The 23,766-nt window shown below is 37.1% G+C and overlaps 1 protein-coding gene across 8 annotated transcripts in view; it reads left to right on the forward strand.

Moving 5' to 3' along the window:
* The window catches only part of NAV3 (neuron navigator 3), a 413,471-nt gene that overhangs the window by 202,969 nt on the left and 186,736 nt on the right, over nucleotides 1–23,766 (forward strand). For all 8 annotated transcript variants that reach the window (XM_032199592.1, XM_032199544.1, XM_032199553.1 and 5 more), the window contains exons 2-3: nucleotides 20,422–20,539; nucleotides 21,252–21,304. In XM_032199592.1, the coding sequence (XP_032055483.1) occupies nucleotides 20,422–20,539; nucleotides 21,252–21,304 (171 nt within the window). The remainder of the gene's footprint in view (nucleotides 1–20,421; nucleotides 20,540–21,251; nucleotides 21,305–23,766) is intronic.

A 23,766-nucleotide genomic window follows, 5' to 3' on the forward strand; every position in this document is an offset into this window, starting at 1 on the left:
ACTCTTCAGAATCAAAGAAAAACCTGTTTATTTACAGTGGTCCTCTCATAGTGCAAGGTTAATTTTCTGTTTCACATTCAAAAGGCAGGAGCTGAGAAAATAGTTCTGACCTGGTTTGGGGCAATTTTTCCTTTCTCTGGCTGTTCTGTGTTCATATCAACATTTTCCGATCAGAGAAGCAGGTGCTCTGCTAAATTATAACACAATCTTTAATGAAATTCTGGTTTACAGCCTGTCCTGGGAGGCTTGTGGATGGATCTATTCATATGCTATTTAGGTACTTTTATTAATCCTTTAGCCTTGTGAAACAAAGTTGATTATCTCATTTTACACTTGAGTTTTTTTTGATGCAAAGACGGATATTAGGTATCATAAATAAAATAGATTGTTTTATAGGATGTCATGGGTTATACTGCACATTGTTTAAGTTATAATGGGAAATATATGCTGTTGGCTAAAGGCACCTGTTTAGAATGTGCTATGGCTCTGAGTTGGTTGTGGATGCCACACATTTTATTTACATACAGGTTCTCTTGAAAGAGGTTCTTAGAGTTAATAATGTTTTATATCCTACATATAGTTCCATCTGTGGCTTTGAAGTGCAAAATGATTCAACCAAAAGCGCTCTTGAAGCAAGAGTGAACAAGGGTGTGCAGGCAGTAAGGAGAATGAGAGTCCAGTGGTGAATGGAGTTGTTGCTGCTCAGAGGACTCCATTGTTTTGGAAAGGAAATTGAGGGTAGGAAAAGGCTACAGCTGCACTTCAACAAACCTCTGCAAATGTCAGTAATTTACCTCTTCAGTATGTCTTGGGATAATAATACCTTTCTTTCCCACAACCTGAAACATTTCAGTTGTCAGTGTGAGTGGATGTCAACATTGCATACATCTCCTTGGCTGTGAGCAGTCAAATATAGTTCTTACTCCATGCGAAATGTTTTCCAATTGAAAATATATATGGAGGCCAGATTTTACCAAATAAACATTTCCATCTGCCAAAAATCCAAGCCAAGAAAGTCAACCACTCCCATGAAGATACCACTTAATAGTGGTGTTTATTACAGTTTTCACTCTCATTTAGGCATTTGAGTGATTCTTTCAAGAATCAACCACAAGTTGTATGCTGTTTCCTTCTACACAGTGTAACAAACACACACACAGCAAGAACCGCGCAGTTCCAGTTTGTCTACAAAGCTAGCATTTTTTACATATTCATAAGTGTTTTGCCTTCTGTAAATAAAATGTGTTTGTAGGCCCAAACAAATGTCCTAGAAAACCGATCTAGGAACATTTCTTTCAGCAAATTATCGATTTGTTTGAAAAATGGACATTGATATTTGAACTGATGGCAGGTAATTGTACTGATAATTCCCTTCCCTTTCTCTCACCAAAGATGTAAATAGAAATAAATCTTGCCAGCATCTCTAGGTATTATGTATACTCTGTTTAAATTGAGCTGAAAATGCTGCATTGAAGTATGACCATCTCCCTGAATATGTTCCCTCAGTGCAGACTCTGAAGAATGCGTTATTGTGTCACCAAATGAGTAATGATATACAGCTTAAGTCGGGCTTTGCATGATCCAGAGCAGCACTAATACCAGATAAGGTGGTTATTGCTCAGAGGTTGCCCTGGGGAGGACAGCCAGTCTAATAGAAGCACTGTGTCTGCTGGTGTGTGAGGTAGGGCTGTGGATCGTCAAAGCAGGTGTAACTGGGCATTGCTTGCAGCCAACTTACTCATGAAAACTGCTGTGAATGCTGTAGAGGCAGCTGGCACTAGCTGGAGCTGTTTTAAGGCTATATTAATTAATGCCAAAATATTGGCCTGATGCAGATTTGGCTGAGCATCAGGGGAGAATGCAAGCAATTTATTGTATTCATCTGTATGTCCTCCGTTTATGTCATATAAATGCATTAATGCTGCTTGACATGTTTATATTTTTGTATTGAAAGGATGCATAGCTCTACAGTAATTTACTGCTGTTACTTTATTTCTCATATTTAGTTTATTATTTCCATAGATGGAATAAATTTATCTTGATAGAAGCAATTCTATCTGTTGACAGTGTGACTTTTGCTGCAATGTGGTGTTTTGGCTGTAAGATTTAATATCAGTGTTTCTCGAAAAGATGGTCTAAGTTTAATGCATGCCTATAACAAATTATACATAGGAATAGCTTACTTGTGTTTGTCCAGAACTGAGTTGACCAAAAGTCTAAAAGGGAAACAGCAAACTAGGCTTTTCCAGTAAAATCTGGAAAGTTGAATAGGATATTTTTGTGTCCATAGCACACGTAACAACTTATTATTAACATCCAAGAATCGGAATGTTTTATCTTATTAAGAGTAAGATTTTTTTTATGTCTGTTTTCAGAATATTTTTTTTAATCCTAAATTTTTAAATCATTTTAAGTATTGACTTCATACTGCATATGTTTATTTTTTACTTTTCATTTTTCTTTTTTTTTTTTTTTAATTATTTTTATTTAAAGAGCAATACACTAGTTAGAAACTCTCTGATGTTTAGTAAAGATGAGAGCATGCATTATATCTTTGTTACCTTGTCTTTTTAATAGAACATGGTAATACCTAATGTAGTTATGTGGTTGGCAAAAAAGATGTGAACAGCTGTGCACCTGAGGCCTCTGCTGGAATAACAAGAAGCTATTGTCATCAGGAAAGGAGGGAGCTATTTAGGAACTGAATTGTTAGACATCTAGTTAGATGGGTATGTTTTACCACTTCATTAATCATCATACCACCTCCTTCAGTGTGATAAGCCCCAAAACAGAGCACTTGCCACGGTATGAAATCCTATTCTCAACAACTTTTCCTGTTATTTTATTCTTAGCCTTCAGTTCCTACTAAGGGTCGATACACTTATTTGGATGCGTGACCAGCTTGTATATATCAATATATGTACTAGGCTTGGGATGCTTTTTGACTGTGCAGTTAGAAAAACAAAAACAGAATTGTAAGGTGTGAATATTTAGGCGGTCACTGTGTCCCTCTCAGAATATTTGTGTCTCTAAAAGCTCCTGCTTTGCAAATTTGTGCTGTTTCTCTCTTCAGGAACAATTTAAGCCAAAAAAAAAAAAATGTATACTGTTTTCAGTTTTGTCCAAGTACAAATCAACATACAAATTGCTGCAGATTTCACCAAAAGTAAAACAGCCAGGATCTGCTGCACACTTTTCCTTTCTATAGATCTCCCTATTCCACTTACAAATATTTTGCCAGATGTCTCCAGATTCAACCACAGAGTCACTAACTTTAGTCATGCAAAAAGTAGAAATTTAATTTAATTTAGTTTTCTACATTGCTCTTCTGGTTACTGAAAGACATCTTCAGAGATTAATTAGTTCTGCTTGTAACCTAATACAATGAGTTAAAATGCCTACAATGTCCTGATCTCTGTGCCTTGCCTGCCCATGGAGTGTAGATGCACACCTCAGGCTAGATGCCTGCGTTTTGGATATCCTTTGATATATTCCATTGCAATTAGTTGATATACTGATTGATCTGAGTTACCCAGGTATGGGAGCAGTGAAGGGTATAAGAAGACTGAGCTAGGAATATGTGCTGCTGCTGGATGTAGCCCTGCTTTTCCAGAGTTCCCTTTCTGTGAGAAGACCTGTTGCTGTTGCTCACCTTCATCTCCTTTGTCATTAAACTCCAGAATGAGTGTCTTGCATGAAGTGGGGCTGGGAAGTGACCTTACTTCCCCACCATGGTCCCTGCAGCTCCAGTGACCACCCTGAGTCACCCTGTGGCTTCAGTGCCACCTCCAGAGGTCCTCTGCCCTGCTCCAGCTCTTACTGCACTTCTGGGGTGCTGGGCTTTGCCTGCCTTGAACTGATGGTGATGCCTGACCAAGATAAACATGTTAAGGAATTCCACCTAACTCCATATCAACAAGGATTAGGGCAGTACAAAGTTTTGAATAGCATTAGGGAAGCAATAGATCCAATGTGGAAACAAATCAAGTTTTTAAGCATCTGTAAACAAGACATCATCAGATAATACCATAACATCATTAACATAACATAACGTCATTAGTACCATAAGCTTACAATAAGCTGTGATGAACACTTCCGTTTGTGTAACAGTGCCAAAGGTTTGTTTGGCACATACAAAGGTATGGTTTGTTTGTTTCTTTGCTTGTCTAGCTCCAGGCCCTGGCTCTTTCCCTGCAAAAATCCTTCTGTTTATATGTTGTCTTCATCAGAGCTATTTCTGATTTCTTGTGGTACAGGTGAAAGGAGGTCAAAACCCATGTACATGTTTGACTTGAACAGCTAGTAAAGAGTTCGGATCTTAGTATGTTATTCCTAGCAGAAGGAAACAACAACAACAAAAAAAATAGAAGTGGAAATTTTAATGCTATTTTCTATCTTACATGAACATGAGAAACTCTCCTATCTTACAAGGGAAAAACTAATAATCCAGAGCAATGTCCTTGCCCATATCTCTGTGTGTTTATTCTATTTTTCTGCACATTGCTGTTATTCAGGCTATTCTGCTATTTTTGTTTTTCTTGATTTTTTTGTTGTTGTTGTTCTTGTTTGTTTGTTTGTTTGTTTGTTTTGTTCCTTGGTTTTGTTTCTGCTTCTTTTAGTCATCTCTTTTAGTTTCTCTTTGTCCATCTCAATGAAAACAATTCTAACAAAGTCATTCTGCCAAAATTATTTGAATTTCTGAGAGGCCTTGCAGTCTTTGCTTCATGCAAAACCATATGCTTAGCCATCTCTTAGAGATATACCTTATATAATAATTCAGTTATATCTTAAATGATACACATCCATCTTTCATAAGGGAAAAAAAAATTAAAAAAAAATAAAATTGAGGAAACCTTTGATACAAGGATTTTTGATTCAAGGATCTTCTTTCGTAATTATTTTCTTTCTTGATATTCAATAACTGTACATTTATAAATATGCATATAAGGCTATATAAAATACTCCCTGTTTGTGTTCAGATTTACTATACTTCATAGATCAGTCCTACATGAAGCAGTGAACTGCTTTTTAAGGCATCTGTGAGAAGTAGCTGAACAAAATGTTTATTAGTAGGCTCACATTACTATATAAATGATAGAACAGTTCTACAAGAAGATGTTTTGAGATCAGCAGTGTTTTTTGTTGTTGTTGTTGTTTTGTTTTGTTTTTGGTTTTGTTTTTCTTATTTCAGGTTAAAGGTAAGACCAAATACAAGTGCTGTCCTCACTGCAATGCCACAGCTCCTGAAATTTTCATCATGCAAGAGTATAATGAGAAGTATTGCCTTTTGTTTGTTTGCTTGCTTTTTTCTTATCTCTTAGGTGCTTTCTATACCTATGTGCAGTTTATAGCTTTTACTGTGAGCAGGTATATCTGCTGCCAGATAGTTTTATGACGGTAAAACTTTCTATTTAAAAAGGGGACTTTTAAAATACTTGTCCCTCAGATTACGTGAACACATTAAAGGAACCAAGTGATAATGGTGAAGTGATAGCAAAAATAGTCTTTTATGCAAAAACAGGAGAAATAATTACTAGGAAATATAAAGCAGGAGAAATATTTACTAGGAAATATTTTCTCTCTAACTTGGTTCTCTCCAGGAGGAAGACAGTTTATTCTTCCCAAAGGTGAATGAAGACAGTAAGATCAAGGGGTATCCTAAAGCTTGAGGATGATGGTATTAGAAAGGAGCAGAATTAGTAAAAGTTTGTGGATATAGAAGGACACAATGAGGGTAACTACTATTTTTGAAAGGTTGCTGAGGCTTTTTTGATGTGGTGCTCAAATAGACAGAGCATTTCCAGTCTGTTTGCTTGAAAGTACCCCTGAGGAGATGTGAATGTCGAAGCCCTGCAGCCCCAGGTTCCCCCTGGACCACTTTGGGGTTTAACAGCCTGTTCCCCTCATGAGGAGCATGTGGGCAGGTTCAGAGCAGGCTAGGCTGCATTGTTCCTCATGGGCCACGTGACCACTTCATGGTCACAAATTGGCCATGCAAACTCAGTCAAAGAGCTGGCACCTTCCATCCAGGAATAGAGAAGAGCCCAAAATAGCTTCATAAAGGCTTTAAAGGAACATTTACAACTTAGGCAATGGGAGGAAAGAAAACTGTTTTGTTTCTCTAAGCCTTTGTTCTGCCTCCTGACTTTGAGTGAACTCATACATGACGTTTGTTTAGAAGTTATTGGGCTTCCCTGCAAATTAGATTCTGACAGCTTTCCACATAAAACGCTTGCTTGTACCAAATTCAGATGGCCCAGTCAGTTTAATAAAACATGTAAGAAACTGGGCAGGGCATAACTAGTCTCAGATGCTGGCACTGCATGTTCCTGTGAAGGGCACAGCATAGGAGTTGCAGAGATGTCTTCAGGATGCATCTGTGGCAGGGCTTGGCCAGCAAAATCCATGGTCTAGTTTTGGTGAAAAGTAATTGAACATAAAAATATATGTATATATATCCTTAAATGATTCTGATGAATGCCACCATACTTTTCCAAGTTTTGTCAAGTGTTTCACATTTTCTATTATTTTATTTTTTTTTAATTTAACTTCTCAGCAAAAAGATCACCCTGCTTATCCTGTACAGCAGAGAACCAAATATCAACAAAGTCCTGCCTGAATGTCACCCACCAACATGCAGAGAGATTCCAGCACAGCTTCTTTCATGCCTAGCAGCAATAGGTTAGCTGTGCACACAACAAGGAACCTGCACAACTCTACGAATTGTGCTCCAGCATCACACCTTCTCTGATTTTTGTTATTTCCCTGCACATGGGCTTGCTGTTCATTCTGCTGTTAGATTCATTATGAACTCTGTTTATATAGTGTGTATGCATTGATTGCAGTATACACACTTAAAACGATCAGATGAAAAGCAACCTATCTGTGAATTTAAGAAATTTTCTCAATTTTTGGCTTTCATCAAGTTGACAACATGCAGTTGTATGTGTATGCTGTCATGATGAAATGTGTCCTTTGCTTCATATCAGATAAATTTGGAGGAGCTTTTTATCCTGCAGATAGTTTTTTGGTTGAACTTCATTGGAAGTTGATTGTGCAGTATTGTCATGTCCCCTCTATCATTGTGGTTCTAGTGTGATTGGAATTTGAAGTATGCTACCATAATTAATTGAAATATCCTGTTCTTAAGATAATTGTTTACAGGACTGTGTTGTATCACTAAGTATGATTGTGAACATTTTAATTACCATTTTTAGGACATAGTATCTTATAATGTCTTACATGACAAGACCCTTTACTATCCATATACTGTATCTTATCTTACTGCAGTATTTTCAGACATTTTACAGTGTTACTTGGGGATCCAAATCCTGCAAGTTTGTTTTACTTACTGTTTGACATGTACCAAAGTCACATAGTCTTGCAGTCTTGTATAAATAGCTGTTTTTAAGAAAATACTTCTGTGGATATAACCCAGTTGAAGAAATGCGGTACCTGCATCTATACAATACACAGAAACATAATATTTTGGGAGAGACTCACTTAAATCTCTCTAGCTGAGTTGGGATTGGTTTACTATAAAACCACAGACTAGAGAAGCAATTTGCCCACTTTAATTCTTCTTTTAGTGTTTGGAACATCTTTTTCAGTCAGAGACATAGATGAAACTTAAGTGCTTCAGCAGATTCTAGATCAGAGCTTGAGACTTAAGAGTTTTACTGCTGTGACTCAGGAATAATTATTAGACAGATAATATCAATACCATTGTAACCTGCAACAAGATTATGACAGTAACATAAAATGAAACAGTAATGTAAGTATGGGATTTTATTGCTGATAGTGAAGTAACATGAACCTGCCTAAGGAAGCTGAAAGCAAAGCCATCTGGTGTAATGTTTGAGAAATCTTTCTGTGGGACTGCACAACTCAATATGTACATCAGTTTATAATAAATTCAAAGTTCACTTTCCTCTCTAATGTGTGGTTCCCAAATGTACAAATTTGTAAAATAAAATAAATAAATAATAATAATAATAATGAAATAAAGAAAAAATTCATTAGGGTTCTAAATTGTTTTCAGGAAGTTCCTTCAAAGCATTTCTCCTTATATTTCCATATTTGCATCAGAAATGAGAGACATTCAGTGGGTCATGGTAAACAAGATAAATTTTTGTTACCAGTGGTTTTCAAGAACAACTGTGAGAATAGAAGGAAAATTTTGTTTTAAAGACTATTCAGTTCCATACTTATTTTATGCATTAAATAATGTAGTAAACAGTTGAACTTCTAACAAAGGGTGTCCTTTGCACAGTAATTCCTGAAATATGAGATCTCCCCACCTCCTCCAAAAAATTTATGTTCCTATGACCCACCTCACTTGCATTTTAGGTGCCTACATCCATCATTCTCATTCTCAAAACTCTCACTCAGCAGCTGCCTATTTTGGCAACACTTGTAGTCCATCCATAGACATCCCAGGTTTTTACATTAAAGATCTGTACAGACTTGAAATTGTACTTCTGAGAATTCTCACAACCTGCGTTGGCTTGACAGAGTCAAGCACCTTACCAGCAAGGTTTATTTAAAGGGCAGGTGAAATAAGCACCTGCCTACTGTAACAAATGGTTACAGTTGGCCAAAAAAAAAAAGACAGTGTGCCACAATTAAATATTCATTGTTCATTGACTGTTTATTTTTAAAAAATAATAATAAAAAAATACACACACTCAAAAAAAAAAAAAAAAAAAAAAAAAAAGGAAGCAAGCATGATTAAATTATTTTTATATTAATTTATTAGGGAGTTGGAAGGTTAATGGCAAGGTCAGCAAAATCAGTTTTGCTTATCTACCAGTAGACTAAATGCAGAGCTGTCCACAGAAGTCCTCAAAGTGATACTCTGCATGCCCTGTGCAGCTGTGTAGGCTATCCTGCAGTGCCAGCCTCCTCACAGACAGAGCTACCTTGGGAGCTATTGGTGCTGATAGTGCCATCCTGCACTATTACGTCCAAGAAAAATACTCAGCATTTCTTGGGAAGGGACAAAAGATGGTAGGCTACTGGTTTAGGCAGTCCTTTGGGAGAAGACCTGATGCTCCTTTCACCAAGGATCATTTCTGTTTCTCACATTAGTGAGACAAAATACAGAAGGGGTCTTGTAAGGAAAGGCTGAAGCACAATCTCTTTTCTCCAAAATGAATGCTGTAATCTCTAGACAGCAGAGTTATTTGTTTGCGTTTTCATAGAGTTCCTTTCTTCTTCATCCTCTGCTTCCTGCTCACAGCTTCCCAAATCTTGAATTATTTTCTGCATAGTGGTGTGGCTGCAATGTGAATATCCCTTCCCTAATCCCTTACAGAAGCCTTTAGTCCCAGGGTACCATTGTGTGGGAGGTAGAAGTTATAGATTTAATTAAATTTAAAGGCAGTGACCCTTTAAAGTGAGCCAGTCAATCCCTATCCTTAATTTCTAGTCTGTTATCCAAGAGTCAAGGGTATCACTTGAGTGTATATTTTAAAGAGAAACATGGGACAGTGAGTGAAGAGTTGCAGATGTGGAGCACAGTCCCTTGAGGATGATGGTAGTGTCCTGTGTAAGGCCAGTCACGAGGACCTGGAGAACAGACCTAAAACTCAAAAATACCGACTATTTTGTGGTATATGAGAAATTGGCTTAGCTTTGAAGTTAAAAATAAAATAAAATAAAATAAAATAAAATAAAATAAAATAAAATAAAATAAAATAAAATAAAATAAAATAAAATAAAATAAAATAAAATAAAATAAAAATAAATGTAGAGATAACTAAAATTTGTACTTACATATCAGGCAGTGCCTATAGTAGAAGAAAAAAAAAAAAAAAGAAATATGTCAGGTAATTGCTGGGCTTCAATTTCAGATAGCTCTCTCAAGACCCTTGTTTTCTTCAGGTAATAGCCTCTTGCCATCCTTAAGATGTGATAGACTGATAGACCATCTGATTTGCATTCAGTTATACGACACTTGTGTACCTGGAGTCAGCAAAAACAAGTCCTAAAAATCCTGCCATTCAGTTTGTAAATACGTCCAGATCTGGAAGTATTTTTCAACTTCAGTCTCACACCCTCTGGTCATTTCTCTTTGTGCCTTGAAATTCACATCATATCAATGAGATGTAACATTAAGAAACAAACAAACAAACAAACAAACAAAGTATTTTATTTGTAGAAGGAATAATACAGATATCATAGTTTGGATATTAGTTTGAAGCAATAGTGTCCATTGCTTACCTAGAGTTGTCCAGATAAACCTTCCCTACCTCAAAGCCACATTAAATAACTTGGGTGATCATTTCTGCCAGGGTGGATTTTTACATAATATCTAAGCTTTGATCCTTCATAAATGGCTTTGAAATATGACAGAAGGTGTTACATATAAACTTCACATCATTATTCATTTTAACTATTATCCATTATTGAAACCTCCTTGGTGTCCAGAATTATATATCAGAGTAGTAATATTCAGCATATGAATGTGCTAGTTTATTCATTTAAAAAAATGCTTTAATTTAACTGGTGCATTTATCTGTTGCTAGATTTATTTTGTATTTTTTAAATATGTATATAAATATATGTATCCTGAAGTTGCTGTTTTAATACTGAACTAAGAGGGATTAATTTCATACTGAGCTAAGAGGGATTTTTTTTTTCATTTTCTTCAGAAGTAAATAGCAGGTGAAAATCTTTTGAATCATGAATTGTTGATGTTGCTTTGGGGGGCAGTGTACTCCTATATGGTGTGTAGCAGAACACCAAAAAGTGGGTATATGTTGGAAGATTTCTATGGGAGATTTCAGGTAGAACATAGAGGAAGAACAGGTACAAGGCCATAGAGACATCCCTTCTTGAGATACTGCCTTTTTCCATGTGATGTGCAGCCAAAATTCTCACTAAAGGTGTTTAGGCAAATCTCCCCTTTTATAAAAGAAAACAAGCGGGTTCACAGTGTTTTGATTAGGAGCCTAGACTCTTTTACTTTCCATAGGATGATCCTGCTAGATCTCATTGTGTTACAAAAGCTATATATGACACAGGGCTTTTGGAAATAAATGACGAAGAATATAATGTTGAATCCAATTTAGGATGAAAAGCCTTCTATTGTAAAATTTATGATAATATTATTATATTCCCTTTGTTATTTAAGATTATTGTCTGGCAGAATTTACTTCATACCTATAACATATTGCGCTGGATGATTGCTAATTTAAATATTATTATTATCAGAATGGGCAGACCTTTATTTTGGGCGATGCTTTCAAAAGTGATTAAAGGGAAATAAATACTGTAGAGGTATTCCTATTGTATTGAGCTGCATCCTTAGTCTTTCAAATCATAAAACACTGATTTATATTGCTTAAATTGAAGAAATATGCACGTAGTCTGTCATTTGTGTATTAATACTTTCATTTTTCTAAGTTTCAGCAAGGCAGCAATGCTTGCATACTGATCATTACAACTCACACATCCACCAGAAAGACCTATTTCAACAGAACTGAATGACAGTGAGAAGAGGCCCAGACCACTTATGCCTGAAGCCATTGACATATTTAGATGATAGTAATGTTGTGTTACCTTTAGCATCTGATAACTGTGCTGAATGTGTATAATGCATTTATTGATATTAAAATGATGGAGTTAGTGAGAAGCAACAGTCAAAGACCAAAGAAAAGTTAAGCAGAAGTTAAAGTGTCTTGTTATGAAATATGCAGCTTGGAAAGCAGAATTTATTTTGTTTATTTTGATTTGCAAAATCATTCTTCCACATGAGAGAAAACCAAAACAATTCAAATTACTTTCTAAGCCTCAAAAAATACAAGCTGGATGGAGACATTATATTTAAAATTAGTTGCAGTCTTACTTGCCACTGTTCTCTTGCAACAAAAGAGCAAAAGTATTTCTTCATATTTTTGCATTTTTATATATCAGAAATTTGCCTTCCCACACTTAAAAAGAAGTGCTGGAAAAGAGGGTTATTTTGATCCTTGGGCCAAGTTCTTTAATGCCAAATCGCAGCGTGGAAAGGATGTCTCCATCCAAGTTATAAATCCTTAAAATGAGCTTTGATGGAAAATCTGGAGGAGTTTCACTGTGGAATCTCTTCAGCTCCATGTGAGGAGCCCTGCTGCTGCTTCTCTCGGGCAGGTGCCCCCTCCCCCTGGGAATGCTCTGGTGGCTTATTGTTTTTGAATAGGGAAGAGCAAGGATGTTTTTATTTGCAAATTACTTTGTGATTTTCAGGTAGGTCTGAGTATTTTTCTCTGCTCTTCTCTGTTGTCTTGATATTGGTGAGCCACAATGGAAGCCTATGCCAATTCAGTTCATTTTTGCCTTTATAGAAAATTTAACTTTTCTTACTGTGCTTTTGTTTAGTGAGTGTAGGACTAGCCATGAAACTATCCTAGAACTGACAAGATATGTATCAGACCCAAGTTTGATGCAAGCTTATTAAAAACAGTATCCCACTCGGCAATAAAATGAGTCTTCTGGTGCAGAGAGCCATTATTGCTAGCTTGGATAGCCAGAAAAGTAGAAATAAGGAGTGCTTTTTTCTTTTATTTTTTTATTTTTTATTTTTTTTTTCTTTCTCTCTCTTCAAGTGCATGTGCATATACAGGAGAAAGGAGTTTGATTTCATTTATTTATATTGGAGAAGGCAATGTCCTTTTTGGTCAAAATAGTGTCTTCACACTTCACCACTATCAAAACCGAAATATTTCCTCCTCTTGTATTTGTTGCTTCTACAGCATTACAACATCTTCCAGAAGCATCTAATTGTATGTCCCACTACCCTGGACAGTCAGCTCCGTTTTCCATCACGTCCTCCTCCCTCTTCCCCATCCCTTCTGGGACACGCATATGTCAAGAAGGGTTGGCTTCTGGGGGAAAACACTTTGGTTCTAAGAAGCCTGCATCTCCAAGGTACACATTTGAGGTTGGAGGGCGTTTTGTTGCATGGACTGAATGCTGGCTAGTGAATGGAGTGCATCCAGCATGCTCTCGAAGTGCACCTCACTTTTTTGTTTCAAGTGAAGGGGACCTTGCTCATGTGCTTTGAGAGTGCTCTGAGAGCTCAAAAGAAGTGGCAAGTCATTACCTTTAGAAGCACACTCCGTATCTGAACTGACATGCTAAGACACACTCACTTTCTGAGTGTTGTCTCTAGGCCTAATACTTAGGCCCAGTAGGGAATCCTGGTCTTCTTCTCTTTAATAAAAGTAACTAGTTTGAATCAATGTCTTATGTAAAAGCACTATTGAATAACAGGTCCTGTATTTTGTTGTACTTTCACTAAAATTATGCCAAAATGTACTTTAAACTTGAAAAATATAGCTAAGTAAGGGGTACAGGTAAGTAAATGGAGTACTAATCACAGGATTGGCTGTTTTGGAGGCTTGCTCTGCATGGCACTTAGCATCATCTCCTGTTAATTCAGGAAGCTCGAGGCCACTATTAATAACTGTGGTGGTGGTGCTCTCTTAACAAGTCTCTCTTCACCACAGCACATGTCTGCAGAGACCCAGCCGTCTGGCTGGGGCCTCTGCAGCTGTGAGTATCTGGCTCCTTCCTGTGGCACTTCATTGCTATTGCACATTGCTATTGCTGACGAGTAGCTGCAATGAACTAGTAAACTAGACAATATGTCTAAACTATAAAGCAAATTGGTATGATTCTTTTCGAAGGTTGAGCAGGTTATTTCATTCTAAAGAGTTAGATTTTGTTTAATTTGCAATATACAAATCACTTAGCAAAACTTATGCACACAGACACACAAATACACACTCAAAGGGACCTACACTGTTGCTTTTCACCTGGCACAGACACATCACAAGCCTTGCCTCAATGTCACTGGTGAATATTGGCCTCAAAGACATATTAATTCTGAATAATTCTGAGTTGGAAGAAATGTGAGGAAAGAGAGAACAGTAATCAGTGCAAATATCATTTGGGTGATTAGATCACAAACTCTAAGTGAAACTTAGAAATATAAAACAGCCTTGCAATAGCTGAATAAATATCTAAAGATTGCCAGTGATTGTTGAACAGTATTCTGTTCATTTTCTTTGCTGGTATTAGCAAAGTTTTATTTCATTTAATTGTATTTTTATATGAAGATTACTGGATATACGATGCTATTTGCAACATAGAATTGTACTATAGGGATTCTGACATTTTAGTTAATTTCTATGTATTGCTCTAAATGGTTTCTATTCCTCAAATTGTAATTGTTCTCATTTGCTCACTGGGATTCAGAAACAGGGTTTCTGGAATGTCATTTAATACTCATTTCATTCTGTTAAATGAAGTGCATTGTCTTCCACCTTGCCTATAAATTAAGTCATTCTAGTTATATTTTCTGTCCATATATTTTTAATTGTGTAAATATTTTTCCTTGTCATGTAATTTGCTCAATGTTTACAGAAAGTGCCACCCCCAGCCTCCCAGTTTTACTTTGAAGCACATGAGTTGGAGTGTGTCTTCTATAGTAAGTTAAATCTTGACATAAATCAGATGCTTGATCTGTCTCTTATTGGCAGTCTAATTGTGTGCCATGTTTGCAAGAGTTAGCCCTTTCCCTGTTAATAGCAGGAATGAAACTAATAGATCAATCTTTTGCAGCCCAGGGGAAATAACCTTCAGTAGAAAACATTAAAAGGTCAGGATTCAGCTTTCCAGTTAAGTTTTCCTTAGTGAAGAGACGAAATGAAGGTATCTCTTGCAAGATTTCCTCACCCTCTTCTAACACTAGCCCAGCTTCTCTTTATAAATGCAAGCAGCTTTGGGGACACTCCAACACATGTTTTGTTACCCACAATTTATTGGCCAAGAATAGCTCTAAGTAGAGTTGTGGTCATGCCCTCTACCCTGGCAAGTCCTCTTCATCAGGGACTCTGGGACTGTTATGTAGGCCCTGTTGGGTATTCAACATCCAGTTTAGGCCACACACTGGAAAACAGCCCAGGAAAATAAATACACAGCTTTGCAGCCCATTTCATAGCATACTGGAGAAGAGCAAAAACAAGGCATCAATCTCTTCTTGTACAAGCATGACTTCAACAAGTGTCTGTGGGTGAAAAGCTCTAAGTGCAATCAACAATCAGTTGTCTCCGATGACCACATTTTAAGCAGAATAGATACACTTGTAATTCACATAATACATTTATTAAGTTAACAACACCATATTTCCACTTTGGTTGACTGCTTAATTTCTTATCTTATTCAGATTTTATTTTTTATTTTTATTTTTTAGAGATTTTACAGATTATCAAATATATGTATATAATCGAGAACAGAATAAAAGGCAGATCCTGCTGTGTTAAGAAATAGCATTGTATATTGCTATGAACCATTGCAACCCAGGTATTCTGCAGCAGCTAGCAACATTCTTTGTAATAGCTAACTTTTCCTTCCATTTCTCCAGTTCTTGTTTGCTACAAGATAAAGGAATAAAAAATTACAAACTGCGGGAAGCTTGCTGATGCCAAAGGCATCTATTTGGGCATGGAGTTCTTAAAAAGCATCCCCTCCAGATGACAGAGACATAAAGTTGATAATGTACACAGAAGAAAGTGTCAATGGACAGCATTTCAATTCTTTTTTACTAATGAATGAGGATACAGTTGTCTTCTACATCATTTTAAGGGACAAATGCTGAGAAATGGATACTCTCCATTGATTCCTAGATATCTAGGAAGGAAACTTTTTCATATAGTGGACAAATATTTAAATATTGCTTCAAACATAACCTATCCTCCTAAATGGCATGGAAATCTGTCACAAGGTCTTGGCATAACTCAGCTGGCTGCAACTGTTGTTCTTCCCAGCAGCAGTGGCACATAATTGAATGACAGTGGAGCACACTAAGTATGGAAAGCTGTCTTCTGGATAGCAACAGGAGACCATTCTCAGATCTGAAATTCTAGAGTCTGTAGCAAGCAAATAAAAATATGCAGAAGGATCCTGATTCTTGAAATATACATTTTTGCACCGTGCCTATTTATAAAAGAGCTTGATAAATAAATAATATATATATATATATATATATATATATATAAGAAATTATTGCAACTCAGAATATCTGGGTTGTATTCCCAGCTCGGCTTGCTCTTGAGAGAGCCACGTTCAATAAATAAATAATAATAAAATGAAAGAAATAAAAGAGAAATCCACCAAGAAAGCCTTTATAACTCAGTTTCCGTTTCCCCACATCTTACAGAAAGTCTAGGGAATCTTAAATAATAGGGGTGATCTCATTTTTGTCTGGAAAGTATGTTGAGATGAATTTGTGGAAGATGCTTACAAGTGTCATGCATTATTATTGTGTTAGGCAGACTGTATGAAATCCATTTGGACATTTCCTTCTTAACATTGATTGTGGGTGGTAACATTTCTGTATTCATTTTCAAGAGGATTCATTATAGCTCTGCCTGGTGTATAATTGTCTGCTTTATGATTAAAGAATCTTCTAAGAAAGTCAGTAACTTTCCCCACTCTTTTCCACTCGATTAAACTAATGTATCATCAAGTGTTTTGTTTTATTATTGATCCTGCCAAGTAGCTCTCCTGTGTTCCTTACAGCAGCGTATGAAGTATCAAGGTGAATTTCATAACTATATTTGGGTATTGGAGTTTATTTTCTGTACTTTTTGGAAGGTTAGCATGACATGCAGTTGAGGAATGCTAGGGGAAACCATTGTTAACACGAGCAGGCTGTGCCCAAGCTCAGATTGCCCCACTGAATTCTGCTTTGTGTTGCAAGTAGTTAAATCATCCAATACCAGGATGCAGCTTGGATCACACAAACTCAGAATCATCTCTCTTCTGTTATCACAACGTTGAGACTAGTCCTCTGCATTGCAGATAACGGCAACTCTCCTGTATGTCACCAGTGGCTGGAACCTAGCGCTGAAGTCAAATACTCCCCAGTTGGATGTGTCTGTGAAGCGTGGTGGTAGGGGAGGAAGTTTGGGGAGGAAATGAGTAAGCCATCAGCCCATCCCAGCCTGTAGCTGTAAGGCAGGGACACTGGGCCAAGCAATGAATCGGGGAGGAAGTGTTGCAACAACTAACCCTCCTGTGTGCCTTCTCTGGAACAGCTCTGAATAATAAATAAAATAAAATAAATAGAATAGAATAGAATAGAATAGAATAGAATAGAATAAAATAAAATAAAATAAAATAAAATAAAATAAAATAAAATAAAATAAAATAAAATAAAATAAAATAAAATAAAATAAAATAAAATAAAATAAAATAAAATAAAAAATATTTTTGGGAAATGTTACTGAACAATTAGTGCAAGAAGTAATGATATATTGCTAGTTCTGGAAAAGGATCATGCACAGCTCTTCCTTAAAGGTGCTCAGCACCCAATAACAGGGGAGCGCTAATACAAAGAAAACCATTGCATGAAGTTACTGTTTTTTTTATCTTGTGGTCTGTGTGACTTCTCTTGGCAAAGTGAATAATGTCAGTCATGTTTAAGATAAAATTACAGTTACATTGATACTTAAAAACTGTGAAGGCGGTTCTCTATTTCCCATGGTATTTGCACTAGAGTATTTCATGTAAAAAAAATATAGTGGTGTGCATACATTCTTATAATTTCATGTGTCTGTCTACATGCTTCTCATTTTTTGCAACTGACTCCTGAGCAGTTGGGTCCCTGGAAGAATGAGATGAATGAAAATGGTGTCCTATGGGGAAGGGGGCAAACTGAAGCAAGTGGTGACCCTATGGAAAGAGAGGAAATTAAACATGACATTCCCCTGCCAACTGGGTATTGGTTTGCTCTATGGTCTCTGTGAACAACTCTTCACATTTTATTTTTCTTTTAAAATACTTTTGAAGTGGAAGAAAAACTCTTTTACCACTGCTTCCTCCCACTCTTTTTTTCCATCATTTCTTAACTGTCAAAGTACAGGCCATCGATAATTTCTTGTGCCCACTGATGTGATGTAGACTATCAACTTTTGTGTACACACCACCCTTATCTATGACATTTAACTTTAATCTCTGGTATTTACATTCTTTATGCTTTCCACTTTTAAATATATGAAGAAAGAAATATATGAAGGGTGGGTGGGTGAAGTCCATTCTTTGAGTATTAGATACTTGCACAACAGCTGCTAGAATGAAATTTCCCTGGCTGTTTAGTGAGAGGATAGTTCAAATTGTAGTCAAAATTAGGATTGGTACACCAGATTATGTGTGGGTGTGACAAATGAAAAAGGAAATGCTTGGTATTTTTATTTGTAGTACAAAACTAACCCAAAATAATATCAGTGGGTATTAAATTCTGTATGTTCCAGTGGGTCAGTTTCAATGGAGTACAGAAAATAGTTCGGCGTATGGTAGTTCAGAGAATTCTCATGAGACTTTATTTTAGAAGAATGACTGAAGTTGAAACACTAGTAGTAAGGAATACATGATGCTATGGGTGTGGTATGTGCCTTTTATCCTCCTGAATTCATATTGTTCTAAATTTGTGTTAATACCATCTTTAGAGATTCACAGTAGCATTCCTTATATTTATTTATAAACACTGAAGAAACACTTTCTTAGCTGCAATGGTTTTTGAAAAACATTTTACTGGAGTCTTTCATGTCACTCACCTGTAAAAGTGAAAAAAAAAGTTTCAGTCAGTGAAAACAGAGGTGACCAAAGAAGACTTCTAGGTGCAGTAGGGAAGTTTACATCCCCATCTAGCAGCAGAATCCTTTGGCTATGGGAGACATGAATCCTCTTCCAGTTTAATACTATGGAGTTATTTAAAGTCCTAAAACTGTCAAGAAAGCTGTGGCAAAACAGTTGGTGATCTACCTACATGAATTTGTGAAGAAATAGGAAAGACCAAACCAGTTGCAATTCCCTATGAATTTTACTGAAGAAAACCTGTGACAAAGGGACCCGTGGCAAATGAGTCCTTCTGATATGAACATGGACTGAGCAGTGATACCTTCACAGGCTGGAAAGTGAATGTTGGTTCTCTGGGTCAGACTTGGGACTGGGAATTTCATCCACTTTCCCATAACAGTCCTGCCACAGATTTCCTTGTTGAACTAAGCAAGTAGTTAATGGCTTTGGCCTCTGTTTTTACTGTTCACAAAATGGGATTCTGATCCCTTCCTCCCAAGGGTCTGTGAGGTTAAGTAAAAGGATGTTTATAAAGTGACCTCATATTGTTCTTATGGAAGAGGTGCAGTTTCAACAATTTCAAACATAATCTCAGCATAGAGTGTAGCATGGATATTACATTTACTTACACAGCAATGCTGCCATGCATATATGCTTTCTTTCAGTGGTCACATGCAAGGGTAGCAGGATGGTCTGTGCAAGTCCTTTCTTGGAGGATAGGGAGAGGGACCACAGGCACCTCACTGATAGCAGTCACCCCTTGCTGCACTGATGCCCTGACACTGTGTGAAAACTGGGTGAAGTTTCACTAGTCCACACTGCCCCTGCCTGCTGGGAAACCTTGGGGGATGGTGTGAGCACCTCCTGGTGAGCACTGTTCCTTCAGTGCACATGGGATGGTGTCCCTGCCTCTCCTTCTCACTTTATGTGACCATGGTTCCTGCTGTGCACACCCCTCCTCTGTTAGCAAACATGCTCCTTGGGCACATAGATACCTCCATTCGTAACTCTTATTCTGCTTTCAACCTCTCTCCCCCTTTGCTTTGGTTGGTGTAGTTCAGATGGTACTTTCTAAATTTCTGTCAATGAGTGCTGTCTGTTGCAAAGGCTTTTGTGTTACTTGGTCTCACCATTCCCCCCTCCTGTTTTTGCAAAGAAAGGACGCAGCTTATTGCCAGAATATACTCTCTAATAAGGCTCCTGGACAGTTGTTGCTTTCAGTCTCCGTGCACACTGCGACACACTGAACCATGGGCAAGGGAACAAATGAACTGTACAGAGCAGAAGAGTGTGACTACTGCAGAAAGTGTCATAGAGGTACTGTCACAGGCAGGATCATGAGAGACAAACCAATGAACTCCCACCAAAACATAGGCGCATGTTTCTGCTCTCACTTTCTCTTAGGCAGGCTCCACATGTAGAGCGCGTGGAGGGGCGTGCGTGTAGGTAGGAACACGGTGGGAGGTGGAATTGGAGCAGACATGACTGATTTATGGCAGGAGTTTCCTTTACAGTCATAAGGGGAATTTTGCTTGGTCACAGCAAGCTTGAACCCTCATGAAACAGAGTGAATCATTTGATGTTAAAATAAAACAGAAAATGCAGGGGGAGGGGCATGGCTGTTTTTTTTTTTTTTTTAAATAACGTTAAAATTGTTTCCTTTGGTGCTGGCTTCTTAAATTGGAATGTGATCCAGAATAGTTCTTGTGTGCAAGCCAACATTTGTTTTAAGAATTTTTATTGTCTTCTTTCCCGCTCCCCTCTCTCCCTCCTGCCCTCCCCTCTGCTCTGCAGATTTACACTGACTGGGCTAACCACTACCTAGCAAAATCTGGCCACAAGCGGTTGATCAAGGATTTGCAACAGGACATTGCAGATGGAGTTCTGCTAGCAGAAATCATCCAGATCATCGGTAAGCTCAGGGTTCAGAGAAGCACTGAGAGCTGACTCTATGCATGGGGGAATATATAATTCAAGTTGAATGTATTTAACAATAAGATGAACCCTGAATAATACAATTTGACTGGGTCCATATGTCTCTGATATTTGTGTGGTTCATCCTTGTCTTAATTAAAAAATATGTTTATGTGAGCATGTTTGGAAGTGGCTGTTTAACCATACTTTAAATGGCCAGAACTGTATCTTACACACTTTGAATTGTCAGAAATGAATGCTCCATTAAACCATATGTCTCCCATGTGTGCATTTTGTTAGTTGGAGTGGTTCATACTTTCTGGGCTGTCTTGAAACTGTATCCTGACCCTGCAAAGACAATTGTGGAAGATTTCATGTCAGCAGTTATTTTGCAGGGGCTGAAGAATTAGCAGCGACCTCCTTCGCACTTCCCACTTTGCATGATTTGGCATGTGGAAGCAACTGCTGCTAACAAGAGTGTTGTTACTGTGCGACTGAGCTTTACTTAGAAAGGAGCTCTGTGTCAACAAAACCCTGTGCACTTTATTGCTGTGTCTTTTCTGCTCTTCCTTTTTTTTTTTTTTTTAATTACTTTTTAATTTTTTTTGTGTGTGTGTGTGTGCTTTTTGTTTTGTTTTGTTTTGCTGGGGGGTGGAGAAGAAAGTTTTATCTCCTGGTTTACTTCTTTCTCACCTCTCTGTTTTGTTTAGCAAATGAGAAGGTTGAAGATATCAATGGCTGTCCCCGGAGCCAGTCTCAAATGGTAAGAAAAAAATACATTTTTAGTTTGTGTTGGCACTTCTACAGTTTTCTAAAATGCTTTTTAAAGATTTACTTAAGCTGTGCATATTCTGTCCCATATTTAACATACAGTCCTAATTCTTACATACTATTCCTGGAACTTGTTTTTTACACATATACTTTGTGTTTGTATCTTCATTTTTGTGTTAGCTAACTTTGGGAACTGAGGTAACTCAGCAGCAAAACTTCATGAGTACTAATTAATCCAGAACTGCTTTAGCGAACCTGTTCTTCTCCTGATTATCCAGATAATTTCATTTAACTTCATTTTTAAGGGCAATAAATCCAAGAACAAATTTCTAAGTGGAGTCTTTGTGTCTGGAAAACTGGTTTGATGAACAAGACTTGCCAAATTATTTCTGAATATAAATAGCCTTTTGGATTGTCCACTGTAAAGTCCAGTTAGATGCACTGACTCCAAGACTTTCAGAAATAGCACTTTAGTCATATAGCTTTCTGAGATATAGCTGGCAGCTGCTTAAAGACATTTTAATATGCTCGGGCAACAAGCATTTTGTGACTGTGATTCATATGGAGTCTGACTAATCTTGTGCTGTGTTTATGGTTAGTAAACTACATTTAATAAGATAAATCCTCATTGGAAAGCTGTAGAACTGGCAGGTACAAAATCTGAGCATCAGTAACATCACCATGCATTTACTGAATCATTTACAATTACAACATTCTTCCCCATGCTGTGGACTTTGCCTGTCTGTTCACATCCAAATGCTATATGAATAAGGTGTGCTTATGAATATAGTGTAGCTGGCAAGGATTTCAGAGTATCATGGTTTGGAGGAGTTTGCATAATAGCAAACTGCTGAAGGTTGGCTTAAAAGTGGGAATGGAATACAAAAATGTTGCATTTATTCATTTATTCAGTGCGTTTTTAAAAAGTGGAAGGTGTTTTCTGCAAAGCTGTGAAAGGAAAAAAATAGAATTCCAGCAAAATGCATGTCTTTTTTTTTTTTTTTTCCATTCTTACTTTTCATAAAATGTGGAGGTTTAGAATAAGTTTTTTTTCTTGCTTTTGGGCTTTTTGAAAGTCCACAGTAAGAATATAGGCAATTTCCTTAATAATAGTTATTATTTTAATTACTCATATTACAGCAGCACCTAGTGGCCCTGGCTGAGAACTTTGGGAACGCCAGTGTGGAACTCTAATATTACACACACAGATGGAGAGATAATCACTCCTTACTCTAATCACATTAAAACCTGCCATTCCAGACAGACAAGACAAACAAGAAGAGACAAAAGCACAGAAAAGTGATATTATTTCCCCAGGTTGTGTAACTGGTTAGTGACCATCTAGGATTGCTGAGGGACCCACCACTCTGATATCTATCTAACTTCATTTCCATGAGACAAAGCCAAGCTACAGGGACAAATATTCTCTCAATAATAGTTTGCACAATGTTTGCATCTAAAAAAAAAAAAAAAAAAAAGGCTCTTCCTTCCTCGTTGACCAGAAAATCTTTACATGGCGTATGGGATTCTTGATTCTATCTCTATCTCTAGTGCAGTATAGGGAAGCATGGTTGCTGCAATAGTACCTGAGTACCTGCAGGGTTCTCTTTGGTCTGTATTCTGCCTCCTGCAAGCAGAACTCTGAACTCAGCCAGACCACAGAATATGTCTCAGTTGCTCTGCCTCTCAAATAGGGTGCTTTGAACACTCCTGCACACCATCATGCATCAGTACTCGCACAGTGCTAAAGCATCAGTTCAACTACTAGAAATAGTAATTTCTAGTAATTCAGTCACTTTCTTTTTTTACCTCTACAGTCATATCAGATTATTTTCCTGCCTTTTGAAATACCAATTTTATTCTGCTGATTTCTTTAACTGTGATAGAAAAGTTAAAGTGTACTAGAGTACACTTTAAAGTCGTTAAAGTAGCTCAAATTTGTCAGCTTTCTTCCAAAATCTCTCAAAGACCCCAGGTATTAAGTCTGCTCTTCATTTGTCTCATTTGGATTGTGAACTGATGAACTGATGTGGCCTAGCAGAAAGCAATATTTTATCACATTTTCAGGTATTTCCCATGGCAGTTCTCAATTTTGTTAGCCTATTAGACAATGATAAACCAAATCTCTTCTTGTAGCAGTGGACTCTTGCGTATTTGTAATATTCAGAAAAAAAAAAAAAGTAAAAAAGTTTTTTTTAAAAAAAAAAAGTAACTGTTCTAAGCTAGTTCTAAGCTTATCTGAAATAGGCCAATATGTAATAATGTGCCCTATTGGGATTTTTCAGAACATCAGCCATCAAATCAGCAGTAATCAAGCTATTCCTATAAACATGCTATCCACTCATTCAGTGCTATGATACTCCTGAAAGTATGTTAGCCATTCATTCATTTGTATTCCTATGCATATTAGCCATTCACCCACTGCCTTCATTTCAACCTTTTTAGTTTATAAAC

This window comes from Aythya fuligula, chromosome 1, assembly GCF_009819795.1.
Source record: "Aythya fuligula isolate bAytFul2 chromosome 1, bAytFul2.pri, whole genome shotgun sequence".
In the NCBI taxonomy this organism is placed as follows: Eukaryota; Metazoa; Chordata; class Aves; order Anseriformes; family Anatidae; genus Aythya; species Aythya fuligula.